Raw genomic sequence first — 21,898 nt, 5'->3', positions numbered from 1 at the left:
AATATGTGACGGCATCATTAGTTGCAGAGTTTCTGAGGAACGGGACTTGCATTGTATGGAATAATGACTTGTCACTGCGAGTGATTAACTGAGAGCAGAAACTGTGGAGTTCATGAAACTGCCGAAGGCAAGAGAGGAAGGAGAGTGAACAACTTTTATACTTTCCATTAACAAGAAATAAACACAGGTTTTTTTCCCCTTTATATCTGTAGAGTGAAGCCTCCACAGCATTTGATCTAAACCAGAGATGTTCAACCTGCAGCTCCACGAAGACTTCCATAAAGTATTTGTGAATAAATGTTCTCTTTTCAATATTATTTTATGGTCATTTCATACTAATTATTCATATATTTTCGAATCTCCAGAATCAAAACAGCTAAATAAGGTATAACAGCTAAAACATCCAGGATTAATATAATGGCAAAAAGAGGTAAAATAGCTAAAACTGCTCAAAAAATTAAATAATTCAGAAAAAATAAAGATAAAACAAAAAATTATTAATAATGTTACTATAGCTTATGGGGGGAAAGGAAAAAATAAGAAAGAAATTACAAGTAGAAAAAAGACACATTTGAAAGTGGAAATAAGAGAAAAAATCTGAAAAAAATTCTAAATGGAAAGTGGGGGGAAAAGGGAAAAAACTCCAAGTAGAAAACAGGGAAAAAAATAAGAAACAAAACTTAAAAATGTGATAAAAGAAAAAAAAAATTAAAAGTTAAATGAAGGGAAAAAGAAGAAAGAACGAAAAAGAAAAGGAAGCATGAAAACAGGGAAAAGAAGAAAAAAGACAAAAATAAAGAAGTTGGATAAAGAAAAGTGTGTGTGTGTGTGTGTGTGTGTGTGTGTGTGGGGGGGGGGGGGTAATTTAAAAGCAGAAAAATTGTCTAGTATTGCTCAATCTACTGTAACCATATGAGGAAACTCACAGTGGCCATAAATGGCGGCCAAATAATCCCAGAAACACAAAATAGCGAAAATAAAGTATATCTAAACTGCAGCTTTGGCACTTCATAAATTTAACCTGCAGATGTGTTATTCATTTCAGATAATCAGTAGGTTTTGTGGCTCCAGACACATTTTTGATTCATGGAGAGTCTTGAAAACGTATTTTTTTGGTTTGGTCGGCGTTGTATTTCGAACATGTAAACATAAATTAAACAATCGGATTGCAGACACCCGATCAAAAACAAAGCAGATTTGAAACCACCATGTGTGAAAGACCAGCGGGACGCATTTACGACACGATGCATCAATGGAAGGAAGCAGTTCCAGACAGGACCGCATTCGGTGGATGTCTTCCTTCACGGTAACCGCCGCATCTGGGAATTTCAAAATCGCTCGATAAATGGATCCTTACAGTCGAGAGCAGATGAAAAAGTGCAGCGATGAAGGCCCCGAAACGCCACGCCACATATCAAACGGCGCAACGTGAAGAATTCATCACTCCCGGAGCGCAGTCGGCAGCTTCCTTCGCATCGCTTTGTGTGAGCGCTCAAAGGTAACATTAGCTTTTTCCCAGCTCTTAATTTACTCCTCTGCTATTATGTAGGTGCAGCGGAGACAATGGGAATCAAAATTAGGCTTGAATAGAACTTGAAGCTCTGGTGTCATGTTCTTTTCAGGAAAACAACAAAAGGCTGCAGCTTATCTATGGTTTGTGGGGAGTTTCTAAGAAACAGAAGACAAAGTATAGTCTATTATAATCTCACACAGCAGCTGAAAAGGCACTGCCAAGGCTCTTTTCCCTCTCTTTTCTCATCAACAATGTACAATTCAGTTCACACGGAAGCACGAACACATCCAGACATCTGTCGAAGGCCGCCTCTGCAGCGATAATTCAGTCGTGGAGGAGCGCTCGTTGAGTTCACGTAAGTGGGTTTTTGCTCGTTCGCTTAGTCTTGCAGGGGCGTGTTGGTGTCAGCCGGTCGACTTCAGAGCCTCCTCATGAATTTGCACTTTCAGTTTCTGCTAATCAACCTCTTGGAAAAATTTTAAATCAAGTATAATAGATATTAAGGGTGTAGCCATAACATGATGACAGATCCTCCTGCCTAAAAAAACCCAGGGAGTTATGATGTGGGACCACCAATGAACCGTTTCTGCCCATGAACCCGTCACTGGGTCATTACTTTTTCTTTCTTAGGATCATTGATGATAGATGATGCAGACCGGGACCAGGACCATCTCATAGGAGCCGCAATTGTCTGCAAAAATCAATTCGCCCATCACAGTCTTGAAGTTACTTGAACAGAAGAATACTTTCTTTTTCTTTTAACATTCAAGCAAAGCAGAGCGGCCTGCAGCAGATTTCAAACCCTGGTTCGAGTGAAGCAATGCATCCCTTCACTGCTAGATTACATTAATGAGATATCGGCTTGCGATGCAGCTTTCTGTTTGACTACATTGAGAAAGTTGTGCAGCTGTAACAGAAAGTCTGCAGCACAGAACCAGACAGATGACTCATTCTCTGTGGAGGACTAAAATTCAGAGCAGAGGTCTTTCTGCTGATGGCAGATCTCTTGACGGGTGATTTATAGCAGAGCCATATAGAGGCTATACAGTACCGGAGTGTATCTGGCTTAACCTGAACTCTAAAGAGCTGAAATATATCGAGGCAGAATCGAATCTCGATGTTGGCAACATCTATTTAGGAGCACTGTTTTTGTTACCCGAACGTACAAGTCGTTGGATTTCCGTACACAAGCCACACTGGTTTGAATTATTTCAGAAACATCTGTACAGTATGGAGGAATGCTCCCATTAGTCAACAGAAACAACACAGAAAAAAAAGAAAAATGGTTTCATATTGTCAAGCACAAAATGTGGGGGAGATATTTTTCAGTTTGTGCAACATTGTGGTCAAACGGAAAAACAAAAATCCTCTCCTGATGGCAAGTTTTCTGGGAAACAGCAACAGCAACCTTCACTGAAGCTGACTTCTCTTGAAAGACGAAGAAGACTGTTATTCTACTGTACTGTCATGGGAGTTCAAATAATGAGAAAAACAAAATGAAAGAAAGGAAAGCAAACATTAGCTGTTATATAAGAGAAACACTGCTTTATTTTTCCACTTGAAATCTTCTGTTTCAAACAAGGACTAATTTTGGCGCCGTTTACGCAACATTTCAAGTGAAAATCGTTTTCGTGTTTTAAGTTTTAGAAACAATGTCCGTTTCCAGGGAAGCAATGCCGTTAGCATGCCAGGCCACTAGAGGCTGCTGTTTTTATGCAGAGTGATTTACTACGACCGTAGTGTACATGTGCAGTTTTTGTTAGAAAGTTGTGCTTCTCAACCGTTAGCAATGAGACGGAGTCCAAGCGTTTTTGAAATGCCCCCCCTTTGGCAGCCGTTTTCAAAAAGTTGCATTTTCAGTGACTCCAAGCATCGCTGTTGTATATAATGACACCAAAAACGATACTTGAAAATGTGACCGTTTAAACAGAGTCACAGAGAGCTGAAATTTCCACCAACGCACCAAATGCACCAAAGCAACAGTTCTCAGAATCATACAGACATAAAAGAGATGGACCTCAGCTCCGTCTTTTCTCCGTTCAGTTCCACATACCGAGCTCTTCCCCGCTCATAAATGTGGCTGGATGGCTTCATTCTCTGTTTGCATTATTTAGTTATCTCCTGAAGCCACCTGCAGCTGGATAATGTTTCTATTCATGTCCGTCATATTGGCTCCCAGTTGTGCTTCATTCCAGTGCTGACGTGGTGCAGTCAAACCCCACGTTGTGCTCAGGTCTGCGGAGTTAGAGGCAGTTACTGAGGAGGACATTTCCCGTTCAGTACATCTTTATTAGTGACAGTCATAAAGATTATTGATTAGGCGCTAGCATGACGGCCGTCTTTGTCATCCTACGAGACACTGCTGGGTGCCAAGTTGGCTTTGGATCCAACTTTATGGGCTTTGTGGATTTTCAGTCATTGATAATCATGGTTGAAACAAAGGCTGCTGGTTACAACGCATTGAGAAGTATCACCTTCTCGTATTCGTCTACTGAACCCTGGAATCGACATCCTCTTTTTCCCCCCTGCCCCTCCTCTTTTATTCATCGTGCCATTAGAATCGGACTGTATCCGCGAGGCTTCTCAAAGATGTATGAGAGGAGACTCGTGGCAGCGCCACGGAGGGGGGAGGAATGTAACGGGGAGATACAGCGAGAGGCAGAGGAACAGGTGCTCGCCGCTATTCTGTAAAAGATAGTTGTCTAAACATGTAGCTGGGCCCGCTTATCAACACCATCGCCGGTTGCAGCTGTGGCGGCGATGCAGAGAGGCCCCCCCCCCTCACCCCCCTGCTTCCCCAACAGTGAGCGGCTGGTTCATAAATCAAAAGCGAGTCTGAAGAAATGGCCTGAAGTGTGATTTTTTTCGTTCCATCGCTCCTGATTGGCATCAGTTTGACATTTACCATATTGCTACACGCCCTTGTATTTACATTAGACACAAACCTCAGTCAAGACATTCTCTCTGCAGTCATTTCTTTCCCCTTTGTGAAGGTGCGTTGCTGATAAATGATTAATGACGCCGTTAATGTCAGGGATGTTTGCCCATCGGCCGCTCGTTGGACATTATTTGTCAAATTATCATTCATTTTGCAGTCGAGATTCTCAAAGCCGGACGCCCCTGCGCTCCGTAAAGCGGGCCCCGTGCTCCTCGGCGCAGCCGGATCACGCAGCGTGTAACAGCCAACCAACACTTTAAAGGTCAGCGGCATTTCGGCGCTGTCTGGATTCTCCACATGCCGGCCGCTTTGCTCGCTGTCAACGCCGCTCGTCCTCCGCGAGCCGGAGTGAGATTGTTCTGCGCGGCTCCGGCTGACTAATAATCGGGATATGTGGGGAGCGCGGGGCTCGTTTTCTGTCAGGTGAGTGAAGCGGCGGGGCCGGAGCGGAGCGAAAGAGTCTCGGCTGAGATTTCTAAAGCTGCCGTCTTTGTAATTAACAGGACGACTGCTGAAGTCGCACTCCCGGCGGAAGTTCTGGAACTGCGGCTGACATTATCCGCCTGACTTCCGACCGCTCGAACGGCACGGGTCCAAAAGACCTATAGAAAAGGTTATCTAATATACCGGGAGCTTTGGCGGGTACGTGCGGCGGGACGCGGCGATCGATGCTTCGGATAATAGGCATCCAGTGAAAAGCTGGATGAGCGAACACACTCATCAGAAGTGAAACATGCAGCTCGCTGCCAGATTGCCAAGTGGGATAGCCAACAGCCGCACCGACTGACTGCTTCCTCATAATTAAACGCGCTTGTACAGCCCCTCACCTTGTCTTGCTCCGTGCTGCTTATTGGAGCGGGCCTCGTCTCGGGGAATGTAAACAAATCAGGAGCGCGCAGACTTCTAACAACACACCCTTCCTCATCTTGAATGCCTGGGATAGCGGTTAGCTTAAGTTTTAGATCGTGCTATACTTGCTAACATGGGTGTCTGCTAACTAAACTGATCATAGTTTATTGATCCCCTTGGGGTTAATTGGGGAAATACATTTTTTTCTCATCGGTGGTCAGCCACATTAAGACATTCTGGAGAACTAATCGGGGTCAAGGGTCATGCTCAGCGTGACACTGGTGAGCTCTCTGCTGTGGAGCTCAAACCTGCAAACTTCCAGTTCAAGTCCACCTCTAGGCCACCACTGCCATGGGAGCAGTCTGGGATTCAGATTCTTGCTCAAGGACACTTTGACAAGTGGACAGGTGAAAATAGAGAATAGAACCTGCAATCATCCAATTAAAACCACCCTATCAACTGATCCAGAGCTGCCCCCCAACCAACATGTCAATGAAATGGGACATTGTTGATTCTCAAAGCGAATCACCCAATCGCATTGTTTAGCTCAGTGTATTTATGTATGAAGACGTGGTCAAAATGAAAAGCTGAAGTTCTACCTGAGCATGGCAATACCGAGGAAAAGTAATTTCAGGGTTTTCAGGAAATGGTCCAAAAAAACAAAATATCCAGTGAGCAGCGATTCTCTAAAATGCACCGGTGATGCCAGAGGTCAAAAGAAAATGGAAAAAACTGGTTGGAGATGGCAGAAAGGTTACAGCTGAGGTGTGCAGAAGAGCATTTTTTAAGTTTTTCCAAGGAGATGAACCTTGATGTTGGTTTTCGGCAGCAGAAAACCAAACTGGGCGTCCCTGCTGTCAGCTAAGAGCTGGACACTGAGAGTCCACCTAACTGACAACGTTTACCAATGAAAATAGAAAACTTTCAGCTCGTTTTGCAAAACCTGCTTACTTTGAATGAATGAGTTGAAAAAAAAAATCACTGAAATTCTTCTGTAATACGTAATGATGTGTGAATCTTTTGCATCTTGAAAGGTATTTTGCAATACTGGAAAACCAACAGCAGTCAATGGGCTCTCCAGATGGCATTCAAACGCCAACATGGCTTTTACGATTGTTTAAATATTTTTGTCTTCATGTCTTCCAAAGCCGTTTCAAACAAAGTTTCTGCTTCCATTGACGACTACAGTGGATGAAACAATCCAAACACAGCACTACAGTACTCCCATACACTGAAGTGACAATGGAACCTTGCCATTGTTGGCCTGGAGCACAAAGCAAACAGAATTATTGTGGAGAAGGTTATTGCAGAGAAATATATCCCCCTGGTGCTGCAGTGCAGTGAGCCACTTGAGTTAGCAATAAACATCGGATTTTCTATTTTTTTTTTTTTTTTACCCTGCATTCACATTAAAAACAGAACCAAAAGGTGACATTTGATGGAGGTCCTCGAGGTTTCCGTGCAAGCTGCAATTAAACCTCTGACCTCCAGTCCTCATCGCATCACAATAACAAAAAAAAAAAAAAAAAAAAAAAAAAAAAAAAAAAATGAGGCGGGCAAATGTCGGGCCTGATTGCAGTGTTGAATGGGCAACCAGGAAAAACGAAGCCTTAATTGGAAACTGAATGATTTGGAAAGAGCCGCTCTCGTCGTGCGCTGTGATCATAACAATGAGGAGGAGCGGGACTATTGCAGGGGGGGGAAAAAAAAAAAAAAAAAAAAAAAAAAAAAAACAGGCTCTCAACGCTGGGTTTCGTTTTTCAGCTCCAGGGCACTGATTACCAACGCAAAGTGCAGCTTATCTGTGCTCATGCAGAGGTCAGTGAGGGATAAGAGGCACTCGCGAGGAGGTCTGCGGTCATTGGTAAGCATGCGGGAACATATCATTATGGTAATGACATTCTCCGGGAATGACGGCGCTCCGTCTTGCCAGTCGTGCGGATAAGTTTACGGAGCGCCGTTCTGGATTGAGATGCAGGAGGTGGATCCAGCCAGAAGGCTTAAGTCCTCAGTTGCGTGGAAATCCCAGTTTTGAAGCCAATTCCAAACAGGGATTTCTGAGTTCCAAATGTGACGCGCCTACCTATTACATCTGCTGGCTTTAAGATCCATCTTAATGAAGTTATTTGCAAGGGCTTACATCATGGTGTAGAATATAAGCTCGACTGATCCTCGATTCAGCAGAGTAAATATAAATGATGAGACAATCATACATCCAAGACAGGCTGTGTGTTTGCAAATTAAATATGCCCACAGAGCACGCAGTAGTGCTGAGAGAATGCGATGGCAGACTGCTCAGAAAGGGCTTGCGAGCGATTACACTTGAAGAAAAGCACCAATCCTTCCGAGCACGTTGCAGAAAATGAAGGGTTTGGACAGGAACCCGGTGCACCGCCGGAGTTTCCTGAACTATGCGCCGCATGCTTGATCCGTTAGAGTCGCGGTGACCTTTCTCTGCCGTCAGCTGAGCGTCTTTTGCGTTTCCTGGGTTATTTACAGGGCCGTGATGAAGAAGAAGCTGAGCCGGAAGACAAACCTCTGGGTCCACACAGACCGCTCTCACCGGTATGTTAATAACTTCGGGACGTGATTGAAGGATCTCGAATAGGATCTCAAAAACAAACAGCCGAGGGGCTTGACTTTGCAGAGTTCAAACATGTGGGGACATTTTCATTTAGAGCTGATTCTCTCGGCGGGTTAGTTATCTAATCAAAAGTTGTGCAAGCACGGCGAATTTAAAGACGTGAGTCAGTCAGCTCAGCACCGATTGGAGGCATAAAAAACCCGTTTCAGAATAGTGTCGCATTAAATGGCAACATGTTATGCACTGCTATGAAAATTTTCCATTTTCACTTGAAAACGTCGTTGTGTAAACAGGGCCTAATTCCGAACCTTGTGTTTCCTACACCTTTAGCCTCTCGGGATCTTTGGCTCAGCATTTAGCGTCCAAGCAGTCGTGACGTTCAAGCTCAAAGCAAACGAGCGGGCCTGAAAAACCGAACCCGAAACAGAACAGCGCGTCTCTCCCGCATGAAACTATTCCGCTAATAGCAAAGTAATAACTCCTGTCCCGGTGCCGTCGCTGTCATCCGGTAATTGAATTGGTAGACAATGCCGCGCTGCTGTCACAGCGGGGGCTGGCGAGGAAGATAAGTGCAGTAATGTGGCGTTGTAGCGAGGCGCCGTGTCACAGCAGGTCGACAAAGCCCCGCTGTGATAAATTAAGAGGTATGCAAGAAGGCTGGCTGGAAATTTGCGTTTGGATATTCAAGCGGCGCTCCGGTTACTCCCCTGATTGGATCCCCGTGTCAGCCTCGTCATCCCGAGACCCGTTTGCTATCGATCATCGCCGGGCGCTCCGGTCGCCCACCGAATCCGCCTCGTGTGGATCCTCAAACTGTTGTGCCTGGTAATGATGTGGCTGGAGTCTCGGGGGGGCGTCCGCACTCACTCTGTGTTTTCAAAGAAGTGCCCCGTAGTTACCCTTCCGCTTCTATTTTTTTTTTTCTTTATGAGCGTGCAGCTCTCGGATGCGAGACGTATCCACCGTGTCAGTGTTTCTCGGCACCTGTTGGGTTTTTTTTTTTGCTCCCGCTCCTGCTGCAGCCCGGCTGATTGGAATGAAGGGACTGTTATCAGGCTCTGCACACGCCGGATAATGACCCCTCCATTTGAATCAGGAGCAGGAGGCACGCTCCATATATGCAGGATGGGCCGAGAAGCGCTCACAGTCAGAAAGTACAGTATTGTACATTCTATGTACAAGTAAAGCCACAGGCTTCTGGGTAATCTGAATGTTTATGTATGATATGATATAATAAATATATGTATATCTCTTAGATTATAGAATTTTCCAATTCAATTCCAATTCAATTATTTAACTTTCAATACAACAGAACTGGAGTTTTGCCACCCGTCCGTCCTTCCTCCTGTCCATCATCCCATAAATCCATCCGTGTGTCTGTTAGTTCATTCCTTCATCTGTTCATCATTCATCATTACTGTCTGTAAATCTGTCGTCCTTCTGTCTATCAGCTGTCATCCATCCGTCCATCATTCATCCATTTATCCATCATTCATCCACCACAATAATCCGTACATCCATCATTCATCCATCTGTCCATCCGTCATTCCATCGGGTTGTCCTTCTGTCGATCCATCCATCCATCCATCCATCCATCATTCATCCATCTGTTCAGTTGGTCAGTCCATCTGTTGGTCTGATACATTCATTATCAAAGCTCACATCTTTATATGGGAAATTCGAATTCCAACTTCGATCAACAAATAAAATGAAATGAAATGAAAATGAGAAAATAACCCAGAAGGCTTCACTGTTCTGACGGTCATCGGTTATAAAGAAAGACATCTTTAAAAAGCCTCTCTACCCACTATTTATGAGAATGCCACCAAATTTATTTGACCAGCTAATACAGACGTCTTTTATTGTGAAACACATGGTTGTGTAAACTGAACAGAAGATTCACGCTCTCTGCTGTGTGCCACAGTCCCTACAGGTGACTTCAACAGCGCTTTGACCATGAGGACACGAAGACGAGTCGGTAACAACCTTTCCTGTCATGTTGCTTTCAGTCGTGGTCTCAGAGAAGCTTTTCCTTCCCTCCAAAAGCACGACATCGCTCGGCTGTCCCTTTAAAAATAGCTCATTGACCTTGAAGGTGAAACCGACCCAGTTTGAAAAACCGGGATGAAATCTTGTTAATCACTTGTTCCGTGGCGCTCGGTGAGTGCAGAGACCGCGCACGAGACCGATTTAAGGCGTTTTCAGGTCAGTCGAACAGAGACCCAAATAGATCTGTTTTCTGTTGACATGTAGCAAATGTCAAACCGGGAATAATCTCTAAACACACAAATTAAAAGAAGTCAAACATCAACTGTGAGGTGACGAGTTTCAAGACTGCCAATGATTTTCAGGGACGCTGGAAATCCAAACACAGACACAGACAGGAACACATTTTTACACGCTTGTGGGCAAATTATTGTCGAGGATTGAGCACAAACTCATGCTTATGGACAAGAAAATACCGTGTTATACAGTGGTTCAAACTGAAGCAGGTTTAAGGGTCTGATGTTTTTGGAAAATTCGACCCATGATGCAACGTGATAGCTCCACTTCCCAGAAAGCATCACATACATCTCCTATCTTATGGATTAAATGTGCAAAACTCGTGAAACTGATGGGAAATGAGATCAATACAAACAGCATTTTCATAATTGCGGGTCATTGAGTTTCATGTGTCTTATTTCAAGTTCTCTTAATTTATCTAGTAATGCATTTATCCTTTTTTTTGAAGACTTAAAAAGCTGCATTTGCTCTGAGGAGTCCTCACCCTCGTGTTGCTCAGTTACATCGAACTGATCTTGAGCGAGGATCGCTGCCAGTTTCGCTCGTTGCTGGGTGCAAATATTTCTCCCTTATCTCCGCCGTGTCCGAGCTACAAGAGGGATGAAATGTGATTCCACTATCTGTGTCTCCAACTACTAAAAGTTGGCTGCATTTTCACATTTACCAGATAAAGGCTTTGGCCTTTGTGTGCGAAATGTATTTCTTATCTGCATTCAGATACAAACTGGAATTGGCTACAATGTGTAAGTTTTTACAGATACGTTGCCACTAATATAAGTTTTTAGTGTTCAAATGCATTGAATTCTCAATTATTCTGCCTCAGAAGGTTAAAAAAAATCTACTTTTAATAAGATTCGTGATTTATTATTGCTTTGAAATGTATGCCTTTTTCAAAAATCATTATTCCAAAGGCACAAAGGTCACTTTTCTTTTCTTTTTTTTTGGTTCTAAAGCCATGGTCTTATGGCTCAAATCTCTTTTATCACTGCAATCTGCTGAGCAAACAAGAGGCTTTAATATGCTGTTCAATATTCATTATAGTCTGTCGAGAAAGGCTTCGGAGGATCTGTCTGGAAGACATTGTGGAAACTGTTTTCCAGTCAGCCCGAGTTTCTTCTGACGCCCAATCAGGGCCATCGATTTAAAGCAGTGTTTACACAATGTTTTCAAGAGAAAACCAAAATTTCCTCACATTTTGGGCGTCCGTTTATGCAGCAAAGGTGCCTGGAGCCACTGAAACAAACCTAAAATAGGTTCAGACTCCATCTCCATGGAAACGGGGGTAAATGCAACATTTTGAAAATGTTCTGAAGCCATCTCCATGTAAATGGGTGAAAACTCAACTTTTCTGAAACGCTGCTACTACACATGCACCCCCACGATGGTAGCATATAGTTCTTCTGCACATGAACGACACCAATGTTCTCTGTGCACGTGTGTGTTAGCTTAATTTCAAAAACAACCGGCAGCGCCATCTCCTGGCCTGGCAGTAACTACAGTGCTTTTGGTATTTTTGTTTCATTTTCAAACTGTTCACTTCAATCGTTGTCCTGCAAACGTGACCTGAAAGCTCAAAACTGGGAGCCAAAACAGTGTCTGAAACGGCTCACATTAGCAGAAGGCGAGAAAGAATCAGATCAGTCAGCGGACTGGAGCTGTGACAGTTCAATAAAGCTCCACAAACTCCACCCCTGCAGCCTTCATCTCCACCAACAAACCTCCTCTTATCCAGAGACATCCGGCGAACGCGGGCAGGGTTTAGATCCGTGGCTCGTCCAGCCTGCAGCGACCGCACCAACAAAGTCCGACTGAGAGTGTTTGTTTCCCACTTTGACGTCCACAATCAACTTCATTTTTCATCACAAAGCACAGCAGAGAGAATCAACCCCTCGGAGAAAATCTCCCTCCTCCTCCTCCTCCTGGGATGGGGGGGCTGCGATCGCTGTGACAGATTAGTCCAGGCGACAAAACCCGGCTCTTGTTTCCCCGCCGCCCCTCCAGGCGCTAGATAAACATTTGAATATTCCAACTCGATTGTTTTCATCTGCTGTTTTGAGATATGAGCGCAGAACAAGGGTGTGGGCCCGACACATCGAATGTGAGTAAATGTGTGAAACCTTGCTGGTTAAAGCAAATAAAGAGTACTGTATCACTGTCTGCTGCTCTAAAAGGAGAAAAATATCAATCTTCAATGCAACAAACCTCATTTCCTGATGCTTCGCCTGAAGTCCACCTTTGAAAAATAAATAAAACACACCGGCACAAACATGAACGATGAGAGGTGATAAAATGTAAATTCTACAAGATAAATCTGGTTTTTTTTTGTTAAAAGAGAGCTATTCTTATCTATACTCAAGTCATTTTCTCAGCAAATGCATCAAAAATAGTCGATTCAAGTCTTATCGAATGTGAATATCTCCAATTTCCTATCGCTGAACATCAAATATCTCTGTGAACGGAGGGAACCAAATCGCTGCGGACAGGATCCAAGATGTTTCCAGTTGAAGAGATGAAGAAAGACTGAAGGTTGGGACAGAAACGATGATTGAAAACAAGTTGAACATCCCAGCGGCTCTTTGGTCGACAAAGAAGTCAGATGGGAAATGTACACAAAGAAGGTAAAATGAGGTTATACACTGGAAATACGGTTTTCTGTTGGCAATTGAGGACTTTTTTACAGACAAATAACAGGATTTGCAGTCACACGGGATGTAGCATTTCCACATTGGTCCATGACCTGAGTGACTCCAGTCCCTCAATGAAAACCTCAATCATTTTTTTCCAAAAGGTTCATTTTTGATGGAAAAAAAGCCAATTTCCAGTCGCAGCCATTTGTTCATTATGCGAACTGACCTGAGTCTCTGCACTAAAAGTTACTGATGGATTTACTTCTTCTCCACTTGGCTGACGTCATTTTCTTCAATCAACAAGTTAATCACAACCTGAACCTCCGATCCGTGTTGAAAATGTCTTTCAAAAGTCTTTTTTATCTGCTTCTTGACATTCACTGTGCAATATCCAAAGAATATCTGCGTGGTCTCCTCTTTTCCCACATTTTCAACTAAGCGTCAGCGCCTACCCTCGCCTCTGGAGTGGTTTACCAACTTTGATCATACCAGGATTTACTGAAAAAGATACAATTCAATTCAATCATGGCTTCACTTGCCATTTGTTCTTGGTTTCAAATAATCTATAGTTTTGAGAAATAGAAGAAATCCTGTACAGCGAGGTGGAAGTTATCACCAGAAACATTGAGGAAAGTGTTTCTGTCTGATAGACTTCCTGTCTGAGCAGTGATTTTGTCACAGTGAAGCAGAAAAACCGACATCTGAAAGCACTGCTCGGGTTCTCAGGTATAGATCCTGGTGTTTGGACCTGTGTAAAGGATAACGCTTCAAGTGAAAACGCATCGTTTTTGCTGTACGTTTCAGAAAAGTTTCATTTTCACACGGACATTCGTATGGACAGACAACGAGGTTGGATTACTATTCAACACTCAAAATTCATTAAAAAAAAAGCAGACTTGCCCAATCAGAGTTTTTGGACTAGTAACCAGTAAATTTTTACCAGTCCCAAAGTAAACTCCACTCGTCAAAAAACCGATGTGAACCGAGTATCATGGGCGACTCCTGACATCATTCAAAATGGCCGCCCCGTGAATCTTGGCTGACTCATGGGAGTCAGACATTGACGTTGCTGTCCATCTACTGAGCATGTGCAGAAGAACTCCTCACTACGGCCGCGGTGTGTGTGCACAGCAGCAGTGTTTCTGAAAAGCTGCAGTTCCGTCCATTTCCATGGAGACGGCACGGGAACATTTTTCAATAGTTGTGTTTTACCCCGTTTGGACAGAGAAGGAGTCAGTGTGTTCTCGAGAAGTCGCATCGTCACTGACTCCGAGCACCACTGTCATGTAAATGGACTCCCAAATCAAAGGTTTTTCATTTCGCTTCAAAATGTTGTCGGCGCCTTAATCCTGTTTTCATTGACATAAATCAAATGTCAGGGCAGGCAATGCCTTGGAACGGCCATCCTTTTTGGTTTTACTTTGAGCTGCCATTCCTTCACAGCTCCCACACAGCATGTATAAAACACCAGACAAATGGAGGGTGATAAAAAGGCTCATAAGAAGTCAGAAAGGCTGCGATGAGACGAGGGTGGGCTCACTAACTCTAATCACATGTTCATGGATCATCTGTTATTACTGGGGAACTTCTAACACCATCATTCACACCAATTCCTGTCTGAGAATCTAAATTTCACTTTCAGACTGAAATGGCATTCTGCTTGTGGTCTGCTTAAAATTTCACTTCACTTACTTCAAAACTGCAGATGCTCTCTGTGTACAAATGTACAACCAACCTCTATCCATATGCTTCTTATGTTGCACAAAGGCTGTGAAGCTATACTTATTAGAGCGAGTGCAACGAAAATGTGATCCTATCAAGTACAGATCCAACTGACCAAAACCTTCCGTGTAAAGTATCTCCAGAGTTGTTAAAAAGACAGACAGGATGTAAGTCAGGGGGCCACCAGGTTCACACGTCTCTTGAATACTGAATGAAGGACTTTCCCTGACTGCTGCTTGGCTGAATGTGGTGCAGTTATTTGAGAGAGGTCTTGGTCTTGGCCCTGGAAAGTCTCAGTCTTTTCTTGGTATTTGGACGCTCTGGTGTCGGTCTTGACTCTGGCTTGGCACTGTAAACTCTGGTCCTGACTCGGTCTCAGCCCCTCATAGTTTGGTCTTGATTTGGTCTTGGAAAGCTCTGGTCTTGGTCTTGAATTGGTCTTGGGCCTTCAAGGTCTTGGACTTGTCTTGGTCTTGGGATTCTCTGGTTTTGGTCTTGACTCCGCCTTGGCCCCCTGAAGTGTTGGACCTTTCTTGGTTTTGGGATGGTTTGGTTTTGATTTGGTCTTGGCCCCTTAAGGTCTGGTCTGGTCTTCATCTAGGGATGCTCTGGTTTTGGTCTTGACTAGGACTTGGCCATGCAAAGTCTTAGTCTTGACTTGGTCTAAGCCCCTTAAAGTCAGTTCTTGGGAAGCTCTGATCTTGACTCGGTCTTGACTACAGCACCAGCTGATGCAATCTAAAACAGCTCGACAACAAAGTCTTTTCAGTGATTTTTTTTTTTAATCACCAGACTCACTTCTAATTCAGGCAAAAATAATCGAAATAGCTCATATTTTTAAATTATTCCACCGTTTAACATCATCTCTTGTTTATTTTCCCTACTTCTATCTCTGCTCTGCATTTTGCAAATGAAAGCGCTCAAGCCAGGATTACAGAAACAGTATAAATTCACCAAATTAAATATTTAAAAGCCTTTTTCACACTTTTATGCCTATATCAGTAAAGACGTCTCTCTACATAGCGAGGAATGTGAGTCATCCCTCGAATAAACATAGAGAATAAATGTCTATCTGCAGCTACAAAGGAGAGCGGATCACCAACAGTCTTTTAGATCGAGCTTCAAATGAAGCGATGAAGGTATTCTGCTTATAAAAGCATCTTGTTTACATCCTGTCAAACCACCTGGGAGCGCGAGTTTCACGCTATATGCCAGCCTCAGGTGGCAATGTCAGTCTCTTTGTGAGAGTTAGACATTTACCACAAAAGGGACAGTTTCTTTTGACAGTAACACAGCAGTAAAGATAAAACAAAGTGTACTTTGGGGAAAAAGGAAGCGCTCGTGTCAGGTCAACAGGAGGAGGGATTGAGGGATCGGAGAGTTTCCCAAGAAGACAACAGTAAGACAAAAACATATTTTTTACTACCTGGAAAGACACATTGAAATCGCTCAATAAGCATATTAAACTATAAACTTTAATCATATATCAGTACATACTGAATGTCCAACTTGTCTGGAACAATGTAAAGTTGCACCAAATTTGGGATTCTCACAAATACTCGGTAAGAATTTGCACACTGTCAAAACTTACTACTCTCTTTCAACAAAACCCATGAATTCTTGACCATCTGAAGCTCTCTACTGTCCAGCAATCACTTTCTCATCAGACGTCAAGAAAAAAAAATCAAGCTCATGAAAGCAGCTGATGTGCCAAAAGTGGAGTCTTGATTCATGTGAAATATATCTGGAAAGCTGAGGAAGACTGGGACGGACTCGACCCGTGAAGTTGGACAGAGCAGCGCCTGCAGATGGAAGGATGGCATTCATCTGAGCGTCCGTCGTTGGCATGGGACTCACGTCTCTAACTGGACTTCACTGTCTTTCCTGGCAGCGCCACTAAAAAAGACGATGATCCACTTATTCAAATGAAATGTCTCACTGCTGGCAGTGGTGTGCAGCTAATTTATGCTAATGCTACCTGTTTGAGAAACAGGGAGATGCCCTCTGTCAATCTGTGGCGAAGGGTTGCCAAGTCGGCCTGGTAGTGATTGGTTGATTGCTGAAAGGGGAGGAGCCTGTTTGAAGCTTTTCGTTATTGGGTTTTTTTTTTTTTATGTTTTTTCATATGTTTCATGGGTCTTGGGTCACGTTTATCCGCTCACCGACCTGATGATGAAGTCGCTGGAGTCGATGGCGCCGCCGTAGCGAGACCCCTTCAGGTTGCCGGAGTTGCCCACCACGGAGCAGGTCCTGCAGCGCTCGGGGCCGGCGTCCATGTAAAGCACCTCGTCGGGGATGACTTGGAACAGCTCCTCCACCACCTCAGTGAAGTTGGCCGGCTGCCGCTCTGACTGCAGCCACTGGTGACACAGCACACGAGACAGGCCTCAGAAGCAGAACCAGAGAGAGAGAGAGAGAGAGAGAGGGGGAGAGCGAGCTCTGCGGCTCCGGGGCCACTTTAAGTAGAAGTGATTGAACAAGGGCAGCGGAGCTCGAGACACCGAGCACATTTCTGAAATAACCTCAGGGGCGGCTTAGCTCCGTCTGCAGGGGCTCTTTTAGCCCGGCCTTCTTCTGGTGGCTTTGAACTCAGAGAGACAGCAAATAAATGCAGGGATATGTGTGTGTGTGTGTGTGTGTCTGTGTCTGTGTCAGTGTATATCGAGGCAGCTACAAACAGGATGGATATCAAATGTTCAGTCACCACCTCACCGAGTTCTGCGGCAGTATTTCCAATCATTTCACCCCCAAAAACGCAATGACCCGACCTACGCCAGGCTGCGGCGTCGAATGAGAGCCCGGCCTCCGGGATCACGTCGGGCCCCGCAACACGTCGGCTGTGACAGGCCCGGGAGCACCCGGAGGTCACGCCCTTGCCTCCCGGCGTCCCCCGGCCCGAACCCATCTGGCCCGGGCCGGCGCCGCCGTGCGACGCTCGCCTCGTCAGGCTCTTTCCGTGAGACGCGTCGCCTGAAAGCGGTAGTGACAGGAGGCAACCTTGCAGTAATTTTTCTATTCTTGCCTCTAATTGGACGCGCTGTGAGGTGAATGTGGGAATACCTGCGGCGCTGCAAGCCTTCCACGGAAAGGTGAGGGGAGCTGCGTGACATACATTTTTGTGGAGAGGCTTCTCTAATTGACGGAGCTGTACTCTAATAATCCGGCGTGCAGCCTCTACAGTATATATTGATTTTATCCAATTAAAATATCCCCGGCGTGTGATCAGTTACCTGAACGATGTGGGTTTTTAATTTACAAGAGAGTGGATTTAAACAAGAAATCCTCCATAAAACAATTTAACGGCTATCTGGCAAACCGAAGTTGGTTTTTATGCCTGCCGTGTTTTATGATCCCCCGCGGACGGCTGGAGCGGCGTAGCTAGAGCTACATCAGGGCTAAAATAGAGCTTGATGGGAGGGAATACCAGCAAAATAACCGCACTCGTCTGACTTTGCTGTCACTCCAGAGCCCAAAGGTTAGGTTTTTTTTTTTTTTTTTTTCTCTCTACTCCATTTAGCGGTGACACTCAGCAATCATACAGGTGACAAAATCCATCTTAAAGGAGGCAGAGATAAGGATCCCTGCACTCACTGCGGGAGGAAAGTACTCCTGAGTTCCTCTAGAAGTTTCCCTGGTGTACACTTCAGTAGTTCAGTTTCTTTTTTCTCATTTTTGAAAAAGGACGACCAGCGTCGGTTTATTTTACACAACTCTTTACCGTACAGTTAACCACAGATAAAGCACTGGGTTTGATGTGATCGTTCATTATATTATTATGTCCTGTATTATTCAAAAATAGGAATTGCATATTTTCAGAAAAGTCCAAAGACAGTCTAATTTGATAAAATTTTAATAAAAATTTTTCAATTCTTGAATTTTGATAACTGCAATAAAATGAAAAAAAGTCATCATCATGCCAGTTTTAACAAATCCCAGTGCAAAAGTCATTGGAATGTTCAGAAACCATGTCCTCCATTTGCAGCAGGCAGCAGGCAGGTTTTTTTTTTTACAAACTCAGTCACACAGTGTGGTTTTGAGTGTAACACCTATTTTACTAATAACGTAAGTTAGATTAGACTGCAAAATTGCTGCCATGTCACGTCTGCTACTCTCACTAATACTCAGCAAATAAATGAAAAAGACTTACTTTCACAGAAAACATCCAATCAATGTCTTTATAATCTGACAAAGACATTGAAACAGGGACTTAATGATAGCATCGAACTTTGAAGACTCACAAAACAACCCTGCTCAAACTCAAAAGGAAAACAAAGCCAAATTTCCCTCTGAACAACATCTGATCGATTTGTTTTGTTTTCGATTTGTTGATTTCTTCCGTCGGTCGTCGGCGTCTAGCTGCAGCCAGATCGGGGTTATTGGACTGAGGAGCTCTTCTGATCGTCAGCGGGACTCCTTTCTGTGTCGTGCCGCTGATCGTCTGCTTATCTCTCACACATGGCGGCGGCGGGAGAGCCGTGAGCTCGGCCGTCGGAGGCCGACTCCGGCAAGGCGTCTCGCCCTCCGTGGCATGTCAGCTGCGCAGCGAGCGTCTGATGTGACCGCAGATGAAGGGAGGGCCGCTTCCACACTGCGTTAGGCCGCAAAACGGCGAAAACATTCCTGGACTGACGCTCTATTTCCAGTGCAACGACGTAGACGCGGCTTAAAAGGATTTAAAAATCTCATTCCAATGCAAATGATTGCTTTTTTTCTCTCATGAAAACTGAAATCAACTCATGTTTGTTTGATTCTTCATTTGTTTTATACGTTAACTAACTGCAGCTCGGTGGTTCATCCACGTGAGTCTTTATGAACCTATATTTGTTTTTATGAACACACAGAAGCAGAGGGAGGAAGCCTTCCTCTGTGTTTGCCTCTGACTGTCATGTTACGGGCGCCGCAGACGGCGTTTCTGCTGCACGCCGGCCTTGCTTTGTGTTCTCCCCGCACATGAAACAAAGCAGAGGCAGGTTAAGTGCATGTTGGTTTCAAAGGCGGCGCTCGTCAATGAGCCGGCCCTTTTCAACACTACATGTGTCCGTTTCTCTGTGCTATGTTTAGCTGCGGTGACCTGCTGGGTCTGCAGACCCGCTGCACGCACAAACAGCAAATAATGGAGATAAAGAAAAGCAGGTTTTCCACGGTGGTGCAACGAGAAGCTGAAGGTGAATAAGGAAACGAGAACGAGTTAAAATTGCTGGGCCAATATAATGCAGCATAGTAATCCATAAAAAACCGCAAATCCAATGGTTTCCTCTTTTTTTTTTATATACAAAGAAGTACACATTTTAACTAATTGTTGTTTTTTTTTTACAAAACCAGAAATTTCAACATTATCTGATTTATAAAATGACCTCAAAACACAGAGAAAACTAAAATATGTAACATTTGTAGAAAAAAAAAGTCAAGTTTTAGAGTGATTTTTACACTTTCCATGGTCGTGCAACAATCCAATTAGACTCACTGTTTATTTGCCACTAATGAAACAATTTCCATAGTTTCCTGTTTCAGTTCAAGCTCCAGTTTGACAATGTTTTAAAGTGAAAGTGGACAACTTTCCTTTTGCTGTCTGTTCACATAACGTCGGTGCTCAGAACCCCTGATAATGAAACTTTTTGAAAATGGCTACTACCCGTCTCCATGGAAACGAGAAATATCCCATTTAAAATACCTACGTTTGATCAGCAAATAAAAACTGCAAAACTAGCTTTAACTTCCAAGGGATGCATTTTTGTTTATGTACTGATACATTATTGGCTGCAGGTGTTACATATTTAAAGGATTGTTTTAATGCTGCTTCAATCATGTAAAAGCTTATTACATAACAAAATGCCATAACTGAATACATTTCTCATCACACCCTTTGCAAGTTAGTACATTACTGGCTTTATTACAATGACAATCATCAAAATTATGACATTAATTGACGTTACAAGGCTAACTGGTCACTCTAAACTTTGCCAAGAGATGTTTTGAGTTTATTGAAAATGCTCCGTCTCTGTAGAAATGAAGGAGGAAGTTACTTTTCACGAAAGCTGCTGCTGCACATGTGCTCCACAGCTGCAGTGAATCTCTCTGTCTGTCCATACCAATGTTCATGCTCTTCCACAGCGAATGTTTATTATTCTCTGGCCCAACAAGAAAACTGCATTGTTTTCAGCGTTTCTGCAGTTTCTGTGTAAACGGACATCACTTTTGGAATTGATCACAGCCAAAAACGCTAAAAAAACGGAGCACGTTTGCGTGAAACGCTGCCGTCCGAACGGGGCCTGTGAGAGAGATGGTGAGCTAACACAACTCTATACAGATCCGAGCGTCTCACTTGTTAAATGAGAACAAGTTGTGCGTGGGAGTTGGCTTCACAGCTTGATCCCGTTGAAGATCTCTTGGATTGGAAACAATCAATGTGGGGAAAACAAACTGTGCAATCCATCTCACCGACTCACTGTCGCTTCCCACCCCTTCCTCCTGGCCCCGTGAACTCACCTGCCACCACTTGAAGGTGTCGTCGGAGAGGACGCTGTTCTCGCGGGTCATCAGCGGGTGGATGGACTGGTTGAAGCGCTCGGCGAACCACGGCTCGTCGTCCAGCTCGGCGATGCACCGGCGGCAGGCGCACGGCCCCTTGGAGAAGAGGTTGTCGGACAGGCGGAAGGCGTACTTGAAGAAGTAGATGGAGGGGTCCCGCAGGGTGTAGCTGAACAGGAAGGTGGTGAACGTGATGGCGCAGAGCAGGAGGGCCAGAGTCCGGATCTTCCTCCGCTTGGGCAGAGACATGTTGTTGCAGATCAGTCGGTGGGAAACTCGGGGAGAGCGGCGGACGGAAATAGCATCATGATAAATCGAGAGTCGCGGAGGTCGGGGAGGAACGCAGCCCGGCTGACCACATGGCGCAAGCGGCTCAGATGTGTCTGCACGCCCCCACCCCCCCGCCCCGCCGCGTTGTTCTTATTTCACGGGATTTGCTTCAGAAATGCATCAGAAGAAAATCCATCCGGGCGGTTTTGTTGCAGGTTTGTGGGAATCAAAGGAAGGTAAATCCGCTCAATCCCATTCAGTCACTTCTATCGACTGCTTTGTTGACTCCTGGAGGTCAGCGACTGACGTGCCATCCATCCTGTAATGATCCACCTGGAAAGCAAACAGACGCAGAGTGTTGTGACAGCAGCCCATGTAGCTTTTATAATGTTTAACTCGGAGCGCCGTCGCCGCTCGGCGTCCTCGGAATTTCACAGCACCAATAGTTCCAGGACGAGTCTGTAACACAGTGTGAAAAGAGGTGTCCGTCCTTTTTATTTATCACAGTTTTTCCCTCCTCTGGCACTGCCAAATTACAGCTCTCTCTCTCTCTCTCTCTCTCTCTCTCTCTCTCTCTCTCTCTC

At 44.4% G+C, this 21,898-nt stretch overlaps 1 protein-coding gene across 1 annotated transcript in view; it reads right to left on the bottom strand.

The window, feature by feature from the left end:
- LOC115409447 (CMP-N-acetylneuraminate-beta-galactosamide-alpha-2,3-sialyltransferase 1-like) overlaps positions 1 to 21,314 on the bottom strand; it is a 29,062-nt gene extending 7,748 nt beyond the window's left edge. The window contains exons 1-2 of the mRNA XM_030120648.1: positions 21,003 to 21,314; positions 16,683 to 16,876 (exon numbers count right to left, since the gene is read on the bottom strand). Coding sequence (XP_029976508.1) covers positions 16,683 to 16,876; positions 21,003 to 21,293 — 485 coding nt within the window. The 5' untranslated portion in view covers positions 21,294 to 21,314. The remainder of the gene's footprint in view (positions 1 to 16,682; positions 16,877 to 21,002) is intronic.
- Between the last annotated feature and the right edge of the window lie 584 nt (positions 21,315 to 21,898).

This window comes from Salarias fasciatus, chromosome 22 (assembly GCF_902148845.1).
Source record: "Salarias fasciatus chromosome 22, fSalaFa1.1, whole genome shotgun sequence".
Classification (NCBI taxonomy): domain Eukaryota; kingdom Metazoa; phylum Chordata; class Actinopteri; order Blenniiformes; family Blenniidae; genus Salarias; species Salarias fasciatus.
Note: the sequence above shows the minus strand (reverse complement) of the source record. Positions and strands in the feature narration are given on the sequence as shown.